We start from the raw sequence: 16,175 nt of genomic DNA, 5'->3' as shown, positions 1-16,175 counted from the left end.
AAAAAGTACTCGGTGTGCACACGCCACCTATGAAAAAAAAAAGATGATGTCTGTGGCATCGAACATAACGTGACCAGCACCTTCGTGCCAATTCGCAAATGGACTCGTAAATTGAGGCCAACAGAGATTGAGAACATCAAATCTGCGTCTGCATATTCTGAAGCATGCGGCACTGACAGCCATTCAGCAAGCTTTCTAATTGATAAAGCCCGGTGAATTCACATGACAGTCAGATCAGACAATAAAGTTGGACGAGGCATGGCGTATTGGGAGGGTTGGCAGGTCGATTTTTGGGAATTTTGACTGACCTTCCCGAAGCACGACCGAGTTCCCTGAGCGCCTATGAATTGCAACAAAAGTAGTGATTCACAGTGGACCAGTCGGCCGCTCGTCTTATACACGCGGCGGTAGTCAGATCGGCGATTCTCGATTTGTGCTCGGTGGTGAAAGGTGACATAGTGGTCCTGCTGTTTTTTTGTGTGTATTTTGTTTTCATTTTCTACAATGCGTGAGTGGTGGCGCGAATTTTGAAACGTTAAACTCTTAAAAAAATGTACACTCTCTAGCGCATGTCTTCTCCCACAACGATAATCGTCGTCTGCTTTGACCACATTTACTTTCTTTAACGCTGCGAGCTCGGTACTTGCAAGTCACGAACGGCATGCGCGTTATCAACGTGACATAGCACTCTCGGCAGGAAAGTAGCGAGCGCAGTGTTTTCAAGAAAGGAAACGCAAGTGAGGCAGATGGCGATCAGGTTGTGGGCCAAATATACACTCCAAACGGTGCAACTGTTTTAAGGCGCCTTAAGATACTTTAAGGAGAGCAACAACAGAGACAGTATTCACAAAATGTTCTTACGCTAGCCAGCCAATAGTCATGTAGGACATATTAGCGAAGGGGATCGGCCAATCAAAAACAGCACTTTCGAACGAAAAGCTTTGTGAACTCGGCCCCAAGTGTTTTATAACATGTTAGAATACAAGCAGAGGAATAATTACCAGATTACTCAGAACGCCCCTTAAGGTGCAACGCAGGAAGGGCCGAGTTTGGCTATGTTCAAAATCTCCGCGAGCTCTAGCGAAGCCATGAGCTGAATAATCTAATGGCATAAATTCAGAATTCAGCGTTCTGCCCGCCTCCAGTTTAATTGGATTATCTAAATTCCCTGTTCGTTTATCATCATTTGGGCGTTACCTTATGGGTGGCCGAAAATCAGTCCCGTAGTCGGTCGCATCTTTAATTTATTTGTCGTTCCACGAAGCGGGAGATAACTTACTTGCGAAGCACTTCTGCAAATAAGTTATAAAAAATGCTATCTTTGAACGTATTGAAATGAAAGAAGAGTTGGTGTGTCTGCACTGGTCGCATTAGCCAGATAGACAGACAACGTCCGAAAGAAGGGATTTCCTCATGACGTGACAGGCGTGGCAGGTAGTTTGCGTACAGTGCGTATGTAGATAGAGGGGGTAGTCATGGTATTGCGATATTGCGTTGATAACAATTGGCGGCGCTGGCGCACAACGTAGCCCTGTCTACTGTATTCTAAACAAGGAAGCGGCTTGCCTAGCAGGCGCTAGTGTTGGCATGCGTGGTTTCATCTCGACAGTTCAGTGTTTGCTGCTTTCGTGCATTCCTCGCTATCCTTGTTCGTTGACTGCCGTCGAGAAAACTCAGGTGAGCGAGGAACTAGGGGCATCCTGCGTAGCGCCTCTGTATTCACACACACACACAAAATAATTTGGCTCAAACTGCCCGTAATAGGAAATTTGAGGCAATCATGACGCCGGAAATATTATTAGTGAATGCGAACAGCTAATGGCAAATAACGCTTATTAACGAAAATCTTTGCGAATTTTGTGGCAGCGTTTTACGTGTCCGGATTGCTGTAAGCATACACCGGCGGCTGCAGAGAACTGGTTGTGGAAGCGTGAAAATCACAATTCGCGCAGAGGTGACGTCTCGGCGACGCTCACTTCCACGACCGCTGCGCCCGCAAACCCATCTCGAGCGGGTATCATTTTTTTTTGCAATTTTTGCCGTTTTGCGTTGTTGGACTTTCGCCGCCTGCACAAAGGCGCCGACGCAAAGTTGACGTGCTCTCGCGCAAGCAGCGGCAGTGCTCTTCCACGAACGCCAACTATGGAGCTTTTAAGACGCGCGTGCTGTCACGGGGGAGCTTTGGGGCGTCCTTTAGCTGCGCGCTGGAGATGGAGAGAGGCCCCTTCCCCTCCCGACAGAGAGAGATTCTTGGTTAGGGGGTAAGAGGTGGGGTTAATTGCAGCGCAGTAGTTGTCACTCAATGGATGACACCTCCGCCGCACAACATCGTCTGCCCTTGTGGCATCTGTGGGAGAGGGCTTCAACGGCAGGAGGCGAAGATAGCACTTGCCTTTCGGCGTCGGTATTCGCGCCGCTGGAGAAGACGCATATATGGCAAATCAGCTTGTGTGCGATAGCCACCTATGCTAGCTGTAGGTGGGCGGGTTAATGACTCTGTTCGCCCTGTAATTTAAGAACAACTAAACTAACGCTGCCTAAATAACAAATATATTCCTTCAGACGCATGATTCCCTTGATAGAGCGAAAAGCTTTCCGTTCGCGTTAGGGGATTCGCTCACATTGGCAATCGTCGTTTTTGGTTTCTGCAGAACTGAATTTCTTTCCTTCCTCAATGGACACTTTGAAGTCGGAATCCTAAAGAAATATTGGTCCAGTTCAAAGAACCAACGATATATTTACTGCACGCAGGGTGCCCACTTTTCACTCGCTGAGATGGTTCATTGGCCATTGCGTTCCACACCTGATGCGAGGTCACGGGTACAATTTCCGAACATGGCGGCTGCGTTTTCATACACGGGAAATGCAAAAAGGCTCGTGTAATAAGTTTATCTGGTCATTTAATGGAAGTGGAGTTTTTCACTAATTTGCATTCCTTCGCTGCGGTGTCTGGTATAACTTTGTAATGATTTTGGGCGATATACACCCAAACAGTAATCAATCAATCAATCAATCAATCAATCAATCAATCAATCAATCAATCAATCAATCAATCAATCAATCAATCAATCAATCAATCAATCAATCAATCAATTAATCAATCAATCGCCTGTCTGTTGCTTAACTTTATCTATTAATAAAATCAGCATCACTTATCCCTGGTTTTAGCGCCATCTTTCAAAATGATTCTGCCTGTAACCAATAATAAACACCCTATACTAACGCTCATTTGCATTTGCATTGCTCGTTCTTGAAGTTCCTTTATCGTGCTTGGTGGTGCTGCCTCCATCGCAGGTGCAAGGCACCACCGATTCGCCCGCAGCCTCAGAGGTCATCCCAGAGTCGATGCAGGAGCAGACCACCATGGAGCCGGGGCCGGAGAGCCTGAACCTGCGCGTGGACACGAGGCGGTACGTCGTCAGCGAAGAGCTGTGTGCCATCTACGAGCACATCGAGTCGCGCTGGGCCGAGGTCTGCGACAAGCTGAGGGCGGATCTCAACGGCAGGTGAGGAGCGTAGCCAAGACATGGCACGTCGAGAGCCAAGGCGGTAACTCAAGTATTTCAGAGTTGCGCGCATAATTTAAACTGAATTCTAATAATTGTGCACATGAACTCGCGTTTTCAGGAAAACGTAAAATAAAACGTACTTTGTATCGAAATGTACAAAACACAATGATAAAGTAGGGTACGATGCACTGCGTACTAATTTTACATGTCCAAAATTGAGATGCCCAATGAAAAATGTTATATCGCCTTTAAAATCTTCGTGTCGAAGTTGCTACAAAATTACTTATTCCTGAGAAACATCGATGGCGTCCGATGACACAGCTATACAGTGAAATTTAGACGCCAAGAAAATACATCGCGTTTTAAGGAATTAAGAATTCGTTCGCGAAAATTGGTCTAGCATGGATGGACTGCTGAAAGAGCCCTTGCAATGCAATTTATATTGCGTCAGTATAGGAAGAGCCGTAAAACCAGCCACTGGAGTGCCTATGTGAGAAGTGAACCAGCAGCCCGTATTTTGAAGTTAAAAACCAGTTTTGCCGGTGAGAGAGCAGCCTGGTGGCAAAAGTAAATAAATACCGCTCAATACATGGCTATTGAAGAGGTGGTTACTGGAGTGATGACGTTTTCCGGAATGTATACTGCCTTATCTCAGTTTCACGCTCTCTATCTCTACATCTACATCCAACACATGTTTCTCTTGCTACTTATCAACGACGGATAAGTATAGATTCAGTTTAAGAAACAACTAAAGAGTCTACGATAAATTATATGGCTTTATGGAGGCTTCTTCGTACCAGCTTGAATCGTACTGACTCGATATTTTTAACGAATAATTTTATTTTCGTTGGGGCAAATGAAGTTCCTAGAACTCTAAACTTTAGGAAAAACTTACAAGCCGAAGAACCCCCTAAAATATTTAGTGTCACAGGCCTCCTTAAGACAATTTTGGTTTCGTTAATGATTGAATAACTGTGTCATGACGTCAATAGACAGAACTTGGCCACGTTGGAGAAAGACGCCGCGAAGTTTAGACACTCGCTCCGGCTGACTGGGTCAACTGCTCTTTATTGTTATTTATTTATTATTATTACCTTCAAGGTTCTTACACTACGGAGGGGAGGGGCATAGAAACACACGGTAGGAAATTCTACAACACCAGCACCAGCCGTAAAACTACACCAATTATGTTAACAACTGAAACACCCGAAACAATAAAACATGATGATAGTGGTGACATGGTTAACAAAGGGGCGCTATAACGTAAAAATTTCCAAACTGTTGTTATTCCTTTTCTGCCATTACCCCTCCGCGCTTGGTCAAAAATTGTTGGGTCACGACCATTTAAGCTGTCCTCGAGCAACTTCAAGAAAAGGCTGAACATAAGAAATTTCTTTTTCCGATTATACTCCTTTTTCGCCTTTACCCTCCATCATTAGTCAAGCTTTTTTTCCGGCAGCACTTACCTCGCTTGTGTATAGCGAAACATCAGGAAACCGCAAAAACTACCCACGTCAAAGTGTCCTCTATTCACTATAAATGACATAAAAAGGTGACGTGTTCGCACTTTTGAAATAACCGTAGACTGCCTGGCTACAAAAGGAATAGAAAATGATTTCCCGGCGATCATTCTTGCATGGCATGCGCAAAACTGCCGGTGAGAATTATTTTTTTTATTTGCGTATTACAACTTTATCTGGGCACTATTATGTTGGCTAGCTCTTTCGGCACACATACGACATCGCTCTGCCGACTCTTCTCTGAGAAACCATTTTAGCGGTATTTTAAGTTCCCCGCTACACGGCGTTGTGATTTTCGACCAGCCTCCGCAATCGAAGCAAGAAAAAGCGGGTCAATCACACGCACCGGCGCAACTATCACCATCCGGGTATCTAATTTCACTTGGATAGTTAGGCCCTACCGAAATTCTCTGCATTTCTGTGGTTTCCTCGCTTCTTGTCAACCAATTAAATAAAAAAAGTTGTCAAAGAAGGTGATGCCATTAGCTTTGAAAGCAAATAAATAGGGACCTTTTCTAAATGAGGAGAGCGCTAGATTGTGCTGTTCACACAACACTGCAGGTCACCGTCTAATACTTTGTGTGCGGTTTGGCGTCAGAATATGGGAATAAAATTTAATGTAGTAGTTTTACGCTTAAAGCCCGAGGTCAAAGTGTGTCTCTTTGATTGGTACAGAACATCGAACTGCTGCATGCCGTTACATCGGGCCTGACAAAGCGAAGCCTCACATTTCCTTTATACTGGGCAGCGATACAAAAACATCTTGAAGGCTTGTGATATATCAGTTTCCTGCCTTCGAGGCTCATAACATTCAATATTGCAAAATAAATAAAGAAAAATCAAGTGCCGCTGGTATTATGTTACTACTCCGGTAACATACGTGTAGAGACCAGTCAACAGAATTTTGCAAATTATTGTTCAGACAAGCCATAATTTGCCTGATCAGCGAGAAATATCACCTGCTGACTCATCGGTATATATAGCATGGTAGCAGCACTGCCGCCGTGGCAACGATAGCCTGGACAGGAGGCTTGTAATAAATGTGAAAAAGGTTTGCAGTCACTGACGAAGTCAAACGAAAAGAAATACCCTTGACAGACGTTTGATCTGACGACGTGGCTTCTTCTTGAGTCATCCTTCATCCAATCGCCAATCGGGACGATAAACCGGGCAGCAGAAAGTGTGGCAATCATCTACAATCAGTAATTCCATCACAAAGTTAGCCTTTAATATGCCACTACTCATCTTGTCCGCCTCATTGTGAACAAGGAACCTGATGGGTTCCGAAACATGTTTCGTTTCGTTTGACTTAGTCATTGAGTGTAAACCTTGTTCACTTTATAGCTTGACCAGGCGAATTTTCGTCGACAGCTTGACTACTAGGCTTGTAATAGCCGAGCAGCGTGACAATGACCATACCGTGCTCGTTGCCTATCGAAGTGAAGTCACAACCTTTCTGGAAGGAGCGCTAGGGTTCAATCTGATAATGGTTTGGAAAGCGAAACGTTCGCTTACCATGGCGTGGTGGTTCAGAATAGCTAATCAACCAGACTGCGATTCTGATTAACCACACAAATATCAGAAAGCGGTTCGCTGTCGCTTTGACGGGACGGTAAAGCATCCCACTGTGGCACAACGGTGAGTCACAATGCTAACACTTTGTTGGGCGGACCTGTGCTCCCAAAAACAAGTTTCACTCGGGCAGAATGATATTGATGAGTGCATGCCTCGATCAGCAACATGTGATCTGTGGTCGGCGATTTGTAGACGACTCGTCGAAAGAAAAGGGCAGTACAGACGCTACTGCAACGTGCGCAAGTGCCTGGCGAAACCTGCACGACCTACATTGAGGCAGTAATAAAACTGTGTAGGATGGTGGACTCTGGAATGTCCGAGGAAGACAAAGTCGGGCACATCCTAAAAGGAATTGCGGAGAATGTTTGTAATTTCCTCATCGCAAAATACAACCTGGCTTCCGTCGCTGACATCATTCGGCACTGTCGTATTTTCGAGCAACTGAAGACAAGGCGCATGCATCACGCCGAAGTTTGGCACGCTAGCCAATGTGACGACAGTTGCAGGCGTGGACAGCAACCAGCCCCTCGATCTGGCATCAACGATCCGACAAATAGTTCGGGAAGAGCTCAGCCTGCACGCGCAAGTGACACATCCAGGTACTCATAGCTTCCGCCTACCACCAGATTTCGAGCCAAACGTGGCATCCTTCTCCCCGTATCCTGCGGCGAGAGGCACTGAGGATAATGAACTCGCGCCCCGACAGCAGCCACGTCTCTACGACAGAGGCCCTACTTACGACGCTCGGCCACAACGAGAGCAGCCGTGTTTTTACCCCCGAGGCCATGTGACTTCTGTTAGGCCGCGACAAGAACAGCACCGACCCTACTACTATGACGCGACTTATGAACGATATAACGGATTTCAGCAAGCAGCAGAGGCACGTTATCCACATGACAACGAACTTTCTCGCCGACCGCAGCCGCCTACCATTCGTTTCGAGGAAGACGCTGTGAACTGCGACCCTCCCGTGTGCTACAACTGCGGTTCCACAGGCCATATAGCTCGGTATTGTCGCCAAGGCCGTCAATCACGTAGGACACCACCAATGTTCTCGCCACCCAGAACCCATACTTAATATGACTTGCGGATGACCGATTTGCACCCAATGGACCACTTGTCACACGAGACCAGACGCAGCGATTCGCCAGCATCTGAGCGGAGTTTGACGCCACCAAATAACCGTCCCCGTCGCTCTCCGTCCCCTCGGCGCCGTTCGTCGTCACCGCCGCCGGAAAACTAGCACCCGCGGCCAATGGAGGTGTGGTCGCCGGACGGTCTTTGCAAGAAATACCTCTGCCTGTTGTGATGTTCAAAAAACAAAGTGAATGTCTCGATATACGACCATGGGTTTAGTTGATACCGGGGCGACTGTGTCTATGATGAGCCTCGCTTTCAAAAACCGGCTAGGCCACAAAGTTATGTTTTCTTGGAACGATGGTATTACCTTTCGTGGAGTAGGCGGCGAAAGGCTTGATCCCCGTTGGTGTTTGTGCTGTGAGTGTTTTGTTTGCTTGGAAAGTGTTTGTGTCGGAATTCCTTGTTCTTTCTCGTTGTTCGCACGACGTTATTCTTGGTATCGATTTTATTGAACAGTGCGGCGCTTCCGTGGACTGTGGTTGTGGCGAAATATCATTGAACAAGTTATTTATTTGAACAAAGCTCGGGTGGTGAAGACAGGGACACAGACACACTCAGTGTTCTTGATGAAGCGATTGCACCGTCGTGGTGCCTGACGCTCGTTCGTGTTTCTGCAACTACTGTTGATGCTGATTGTGTTAACCTTGTAGTTAGGCCTCTCTGCATAAACTGTGCTAAAATGATATACTTGTGCCCTGTTCTGTCGTGTGCATGACGAAAGGAGTCGCCATATTGTGGGCGCTGAACTGTTTTTCCACGCCGGTTGTCCTTCCTCGCGGTATGAAAATCGCTGTCTTCGATGAAGCCGCATGTAGCTCAATAGCGGCACTAACTACGGACGTCTCTACAGCTTGCTCTCCTTGTGATAATCGCCATTCTGAAGAGCTAATGCTTGGCATGATCAGCAAGGCTCTCGGTACATCGGAATGGCAAGCACTGGTACAAGCCCTTGCCAGACATGAGGCTGCATTCGACTTCACGCATGGAGATGCACCCCTTCATTTACCGTCGTCCCGCGCTGGTCACAGAATAGATACCGGCTCAGCACACCCCATCCGCCAGAAGCCCTACCTAGTGTCATCCTCCGAGCGCAAAGTTATTGCAGAGCAAGTGAAGGAGATGATGAACAAAGGTGTCGTTCAAGAGTCGTCTAGACCATGGGCAACGCCAGTAATCCTGGTCCGAAAAAAAGACGGCTCCTGGAGATTCTGCGTGGATTACAGACATCTAAATGCAGTGACGAAGAAGGATGTGTATCCACTACCGCGAATCGATGACGTCATTGATTGCTTACACGCTGCTTCTTACTTCTAAACGCTTGATTTGCGATCGGGGTATTGGCAAATACCTATAGACCCGGCCGACAAGGAAAAGACCGCTTTCGTGACTCCAGATGGCCTATTCGAATTTATTGTTATGCCTTTTGGCCTTTGCAATGCTCCTGCCACCTTTGAAAGATTCATGGACACAGTACTACGTGGTCTAAAGTGGGAGATATGCATGTCTTACCTCGATGATGTTGTAATCTTTGGCCACACGTTTGAAGAACATAACGAACGCCTCAACCTCGCTCTCGACTACATTGAGAAAGCTGGACTGATCCTAAACTCAAGAAAGTGTCGGTTCGGCGAACGTCAAGCACTGGTCCTGGGACACTTAGTCGACAAGGATGGCGTCAGACCCGCTCCTCGTAAGATTGAAGCGGTGAGCTCCTTCAAGCCACCGCAGTAAGCACGAGAACTTCGCTCATTCATTGGCCTATGTTCGTATTTTCGTCGTTTTGTTCCCTGCTTTGCCGACGTTTACCCATTGACAAGTATTTTGCGACAAAATACATCCTTCAATTGGACACCAGAGTGTGACGCATCATTCTCTCAACTGAAGTTTGTACTAACGTCAGCACCCCTCTTGCGTCACTTCGATCCATCTTGCCCGACTGAAGTTCACACTGATCGGGATAGGAGCGGTGCTTGTACAACGTCACAGTGGCGCAGAACAAGTTGTCGCATATGCCAGCCGTTGCCTGAGCAAATCTGAACGCAATGATACGGTTACGGAACAGGAATGCCTGGCAGCCGTTTTCGCCATACAAAAGTTTCGATGTTATCTTAAAGTAGACCAAGATTATCACCGACCATCATTCTTTATGTTGGCTGGTCGGTCTGCGTGATCCCTCTGGTCGCCTCGCACGTTGGGCGCTGCGCCTCCAGGAATACGACTTTGTGGTATCGTACAAGAGTGGCCGTCATCACGCTGACGCAGACTGCCCCTCTCGGATTCCTCTTGCGACTACCGACTGCGATGCTGAGAATTTTGACGACTGTCTCGCTGCTGTTACTTCTACGTTCCCTGACGCGGCAGACTTTCAGCGAGAACAACGAGGTGATGTTAACCTCGATCCGCTTTTAGTCGCCGCCCGTACTTCTATAGGCAGCGGTCGCTTTACTGTCCGCGATAAATTGCTCTACAAAACTAATTACTCCGGGCATGGAGCGCGTTTTCTGCTTGTTGTCCCCGAGAGTCTCCGCTCCGACGTTCTACGCGCCATGCATGACGATATGACATCTGGCCATTTCGGCTTCGTACGAACGCTGCACCGCACGCAGGAGCGCTTTTACTCGCCCAAGATGTACGAAACAACCAAGCGCTATGTCGCTAGTTGTGAAACGTGCCAACGTCACAAGCGACCGACCACCACAGCCCCGCGTCCCCTTCGGCCATTGACACCGCCGAGTACGCCGTTCGAACAAGTAGGCATTGACATTTTGGGTCCATTCCCGTTATCTAACAACAAGAACCGTTGCATAATTGTCTGCGTAGACCACCTTACACGGTATGCAGAAACTGCAGCCATACCGTCTTCCACCGCTGCTTGCGTGGCGGTCTTCCTGCTGCGTTCCTTGGTCCTTCGTCATGGCCCACCACGTGTCATCATCAGCGACCGTGGTCGCCAGTTCACGGCTGATGCCATTGAAGAGTTACTTCGTTTGTACACTTCACAGTTCCGTCATTCCACGCCGTATCATCCACTGACCAACGGCTTCGTTGAAAGGACAAACAAAACGGTGACCAACATGCTTGCCATGTACGTCTACTCGAATCATAAGAACTGGGACGACATGCTGCCCTTCACCCCTTACACATACAACACGGCGAAGCGCGAAACCACGAACTATTTTATCTCCTATTTTATCTCCCATTTTATCTCCTGTATGCAAGGTTACCGCGAAGCCCTCTGGACAGTTTACCCTTCGTTCTGCACAGTGATGATTCTGTATCGAAGACTTAGTGTCTCGCCGAAGAAGCCCGTCGAATAGCTCGTCTTCGTACTCTGGCCTCGCAAAGTCGTTCGAAAGAGCGATACGACGACCGTCACCTACAAGTATCGCTGGAAAGCCGTGACTTAGTCCTTCTTTGGACACCGCAACGCAAGCGTGGATTTTGCCAAAAGTTCTTGTCACAATATTCAGGCCCATTTGCAGTTGTGGACCGCCTGAGCGAACTCACTTACGCCATAGCTCGCCTACTGTGGAATGGTCGGCGATCAAGCAGAACTCAGCTGACTCATATTGCTCGCCTGAAGCCTTCCTACCCTGCTTGTCCATCCTGACTCACCCCACGGGCTTCGTCTGCTTGCGGGGAAATGTAACAGATACGAAAGGCACGGACAAGAACAAGAGAAAGAGAAGACGAAGAGAACGAGGAGTTCGAGAGGCCGGGCTGCGCTGCGATCACGTTACGATCATCGTCCGTCTCCTGTAAATAAAACCAGTTTTTCGCAACTCTTCGTAACAATATATATATATATATATATATATATATATATATATATATATATATATATATATATATATATATATATACATAGCGACTGGAATTGACTGCAACTATACAGAAAGTTCTGACCACACGCGGGTGCGCCTTGCTCCCGCATGTTATGAGCGGTCACCAAAAAAATGATAATGTATGGCGGCCAGTAAGATCACGTCCCCACAGTGTGGGTCCGTTGGCTGCAGAGACAAGAGTTTTCACATTTGTGTTTGCGGAGACAAGTGAGAAAAATATTTGCTGCGATATCGATGAATGTCGACAGCTACGGAGGCGCCATCTCATAAATCTGAACGTCCAGCTCCTTCCTGTAATCTCCTTCCAGACGAACAAATTGTCTTGACGAAAGAACAGCACTCAGAAAGGCCTCAAAACATTCGCAGTCTTCAGCGCATTTATACGTAACAACCTCACGTACTGTGCACTGGCTAGAAATTTTACATGAACAAAGCGAGCCTACGCCTCCAAAATACACGTGCATTCAGATAAGTATGTGGGAGAACAACTGTAGACGTTATCTGTCGTTACTTGCTGTGCTACTTCACCGTAAAAGTGCCGGGCATCCTTGATTGCGTTTAACATTGTCAAGGATATAAAATATCGTTTTATCATCGTATCATCAGGAGACGAACCGGTGCATTATTATATGGTGACTCTTTTACAAACCGATTATCCCGCATGGCGCAGGGTACCTAGCCACAAAAAACGGACGAAGCGTGCAATACATGTGCCGTGCACATGTTGAATAGCCTTTTTATTGATGTGCATATGCGGGAATGGTCGTGCCACGAATATGGAGATGACGCTGTGCTGAGTTCAAGGAAAAAAGCTGCCGCGGTTGTCCCTTTTAGAGCGTGCACCTACAGCTTGCATCATTACATAGCGGAATGAATTCTCCACTCGACCGCAGATACGACCAGTTCCTCGCCGACTGCCGCAGCTGCTTGGAGTGCGAGCCTGGCGAGTGCGAGCGCGACCAGCTGCGCCACGAGATGGCCGATGCCCGGCGCGACCTCATCGCCGAGATGAAAGATGTGTTCCGGTCCAGCTGTGACGAATTCGACGACTGGCGCATGCGCTATCTAGAGCGCGAGCTCCAGCTGTCGTGCTCGGCGCTACAAGAGGGCGACCGCTTCCGCGTGATGGCCGCCGTCCTGCGGTACGAGATCCTGGAAGGTCTGCCAGAGCTCGAGAAGCGCACGCGGGAGCGGGCAGCCGCACTGTGGAAGGAGCTCGTCGAGGAGCAGTGGACAGACGTCGACGTACTCTTCGACGCCTAGCGCACCTATATAGCGTGACTTGAAAAATGCAGTTCTCTTTTTTTACTGTCTCCGCGACTCTGAATCTACACCTGTCTACAGTGCTGACTCGCACACTGGGTGCATCGAGCTACCTGTCTTCATTGCTTTCTTTCTATGATAGCGAAACACGTTTGCGCAGCCGCCGTTGTCGTGCTGTTGACCGTGTGTTGACCGACACAGATGTGCTGTTGGCGCGTTTAGGGTCAGGATAGGATGGCTCCAGAGATACGCAGTGGGCGTCTGCAAAAGTGGAGAATCCTAGTGAACGTACCGTCACTCTGCCGGAGTGAGAGCTGCCTTCTGGCTTTCGCTGCTGGCAAGAGAGCTGTGCGTGCACTGATTAGTGTTACTGCTAAGCACCTACGTGCCAAGCTTACGGTGCTGCATACAGACCACCAACCCTAACCGGAACTGAACCACAAACCGGTTTCGAACAATTTTTCTCAGCTGTACGGGAATGAACTAAACTGATAAGTTTTCCGCCATCTTGGAACCGAACCCGAACTTTATGGAGGAACTGTTGCGAACCGTTTCGACCACAGCTACAGCCCTGGGTCGTTCTTGCAGAATTTCTGCGACCCTGCCGGCAGCTGCGCTAACGAGAGTCGACGAGACGAGAGTCGCGTCGCGTTGCGTGTTGCCTCGGCAACGCCACAGATCGCTGAAGTGCACCCATTAACCCCCCGTTGTGTGTAGACCTATGAGCAAGCACAAATGCATATGATGCATTTCGCACCTCTGGATTTGTCGTCGAAGTGCACTACACAACTCGCGGTTTTACATTTGCCAGAATCGCAGTCAATCTAACGCCTGGTGCTCCACTCGACATTGCTCGACGAAGTTCAGGTTTGCATCACACGCAGCGTGAACACATTTGTATTATTCTTGGTGACTTCAGCGCGAATGACTTTACGGCACCGTTGGCCGACATGTGCGTGATGCACAATTATGAAAATTCGCCTCTGCCAGTGATTTCGTATTGCTCGATAACCCTCGATCCCGACGTCTATCCCGATGTAAGGGTTGCTCGCAGCCCACAGATGAAACTATGCTCACAGCACGTTAGCAACCCTCGTTCTCGCCTCCTACGGATGCGGCTGGTTGTTGCCTTTAGCATATGGCACGTTATGACTGGTTAGCAATTTCGAGAACCTGACCATCAAAACTATTTCCTGTCAAAACAAACCCGAACAGAATCGTCTAACCAAATTTTTAACACAAAAATTCTCAATTCCCCCTCTTATTCTAACCCTTTTTTGACTAGTGTTGCCTAAAGGCGACGCATCAGGCAAAAATATTCTTGACGTGTGTTCGATATAGATCACGAAGTTTCTCGCTAAACTGTTTTCGACCGACACTTACTGACAGGCAGCAAGGGCCATTTGCTGCTTTTAAGAGCAGGAACGCAGGAAGACGAAAAAGTTTGGCATATGACTCGATTTTTTCAGAGCCAGAAATCATCCTTATCACGCTCAGAGAAGACAGACCAATGCGAGATCTCCGACTGCAGTAGCGTCACATACGTGATGTAAACCGTGAGGCTCGAGGGCGAACAAATGAAGGCACACTGGCACTGTCTCCTGGTAATTACATGTTTAATAACGACCGTAAAGGAAAACACTGCGGCGCAACAGGGCGACGCTCGCACACTCGCACAAAACGGTCATTCCACAGACAACGCGCCCAGTTCTCGGCAGTCTCTGCTGGCGCCTGACCAGGCGCCCTCCCGTAGGTTGAGGACGAAATGCTAAACTGAGCAGCTGCTGGTGCTGCCATCTGTCCAGAGACACAGGAAGTAAGCAGTGGGGGATGGCTGACACCTCACAAAACCAAATGAAATGTACACATATGATTCAAGTATGGCAAGAGCTGCCTGTAGAAATTCCAAATGAAGCCGTAAGTGGCTTGGCGTGAAGCCCACTTCCAGTTTTCTGTGTGGCGCTTTCCCCGTATTGTTGAAAAAAATTCAGCAAAATATTTGAATGCATTCGAATTCTTTGGGTACTTTTTATCTATCTATCTACCTTTTTTTCAATCTATCTATCTATCTATCTATCTATCTATCTATCTATCTATCTATCTATCTATCTATCTATCTATCTATCTATCTATCTATCTATCTATCTATCTATCTGTCTATCTGTCTGTCTGTCTGTCTGTCTGTCTGTCTGTCTGTCTGTCTGTCTGTCTGTCTGTCTGTCTGTCTGTCCGTCTGTCCGTCTGTCTGTCTGTCTGTCTGTCTGTCTGTCTGTCTGTCTGTCTGTCTGTCTGCCGTACGTCCGTGCATCGATCCATCCACCCATCCATCCATCCGTTTCACCACCCACCTAGTCCTCTGGGTAGTCGATGGTCGTATGGTTAGCGCATCGTGATGCTGTGCTGAGATAACAGTCTTCGAATCGACCATCAGACTAACTTGGGTCATTGAGTATGCGGCAATGTGCGGCTCTTCAACGAACCTCTTTCGCGCCGACGTGGTTCACTGCAGATGCAGGACTTTGTGGGCACCTTTGTTCGAAGAATCTCTTTGGGGCCGACTTGGAGCACTGGGTATGTGCCGCTTGGTCTGTGCTTGTCTTCAATGAAGCTATTTGATGCTAACTTGGGTAACTGCGCAAGTGCCACAGCGAATGCGCCACTTTGCAATGAGGAAAAAGATCGCCTAAATTTCTCCATTGCTGAGCGCAATTGAACCCAAGCTATAACGGTTCCCCAAAGACAGCAGCCAGACGAATGGACCGGCTGCGCCACAAAGGCACTGGGTGGGTATGTGCTGTTTTCAATGACAGACAGACAGACAGACAGACAGACAGACAGACAGACAGACAGACAGACAGACAGACAGACAGACAGGCAGACAGACAGACAGACAGACAGACAGACAGACAGACAGACAGACAGACAGACAGACAGACAGACAGACAGACAGATAGATAGATAGATAGATAGATAGATAGATAGATAGATTGAAAAAAGATAGATAGATAGATAAAAAGTACCCTTTGATGTGAAAGCTTTCACCGACCTGCGCCAGCAGTGCTTTGGCTATGTTACCGCTCTTCAATGAAGATCTTACCAACTTGAACATCTGTGTATGTGACACCTGTGCGGCAATCGCACACTCAGGCACGCCGCGCTTCTCTTCTCGGAGGCCAGGCATGGAGTTTTTGTCATTGACACTAGATGGTGCATCGTTTCCAGGGAGAATCGTGGGGGAGGAGTTGGGCTGCCGCGTGATGCGTTTCCCAGCGTTCCTACGCTTCGGCGCCCCATGCTATTCGGACGTCACGCAGGGTCGATCC

At 47.9% G+C, this 16,175-nt stretch overlaps 1 protein-coding gene across 1 annotated transcript in view; it reads left to right on the top strand.

Annotated features, from left to right (window-relative positions):
• Positions 1–12,902, top strand: part of LOC142583307 (uncharacterized) — a 41,398-nt gene extending 28,496 nt beyond the window's left edge. The window contains exons 6-7 of the mRNA XM_075693725.1: positions 3,295–3,506; positions 12,483–12,902. Of these exons, the coding sequence (XP_075549840.1) occupies positions 3,295–3,506; positions 12,483–12,852 (582 nt within the window). The 3' untranslated portion in view covers positions 12,853–12,902. The remainder of the gene's footprint in view (positions 1–3,294; positions 3,507–12,482) is intronic.
• The last annotated feature ends 3,273 nt before the right edge of the window (positions 12,903–16,175 follow it).

This window comes from Dermacentor variabilis, chromosome 5 (genome assembly GCF_050947875.1).
Source record: "Dermacentor variabilis isolate Ectoservices chromosome 5, ASM5094787v1, whole genome shotgun sequence".
NCBI classification, from domain to species: Eukaryota; Metazoa; Arthropoda; class Arachnida; order Ixodida; family Ixodidae; genus Dermacentor; species Dermacentor variabilis.
Note: the sequence above shows the minus strand (reverse complement) of the source record. Positions and strands in the feature narration are given on the sequence as shown.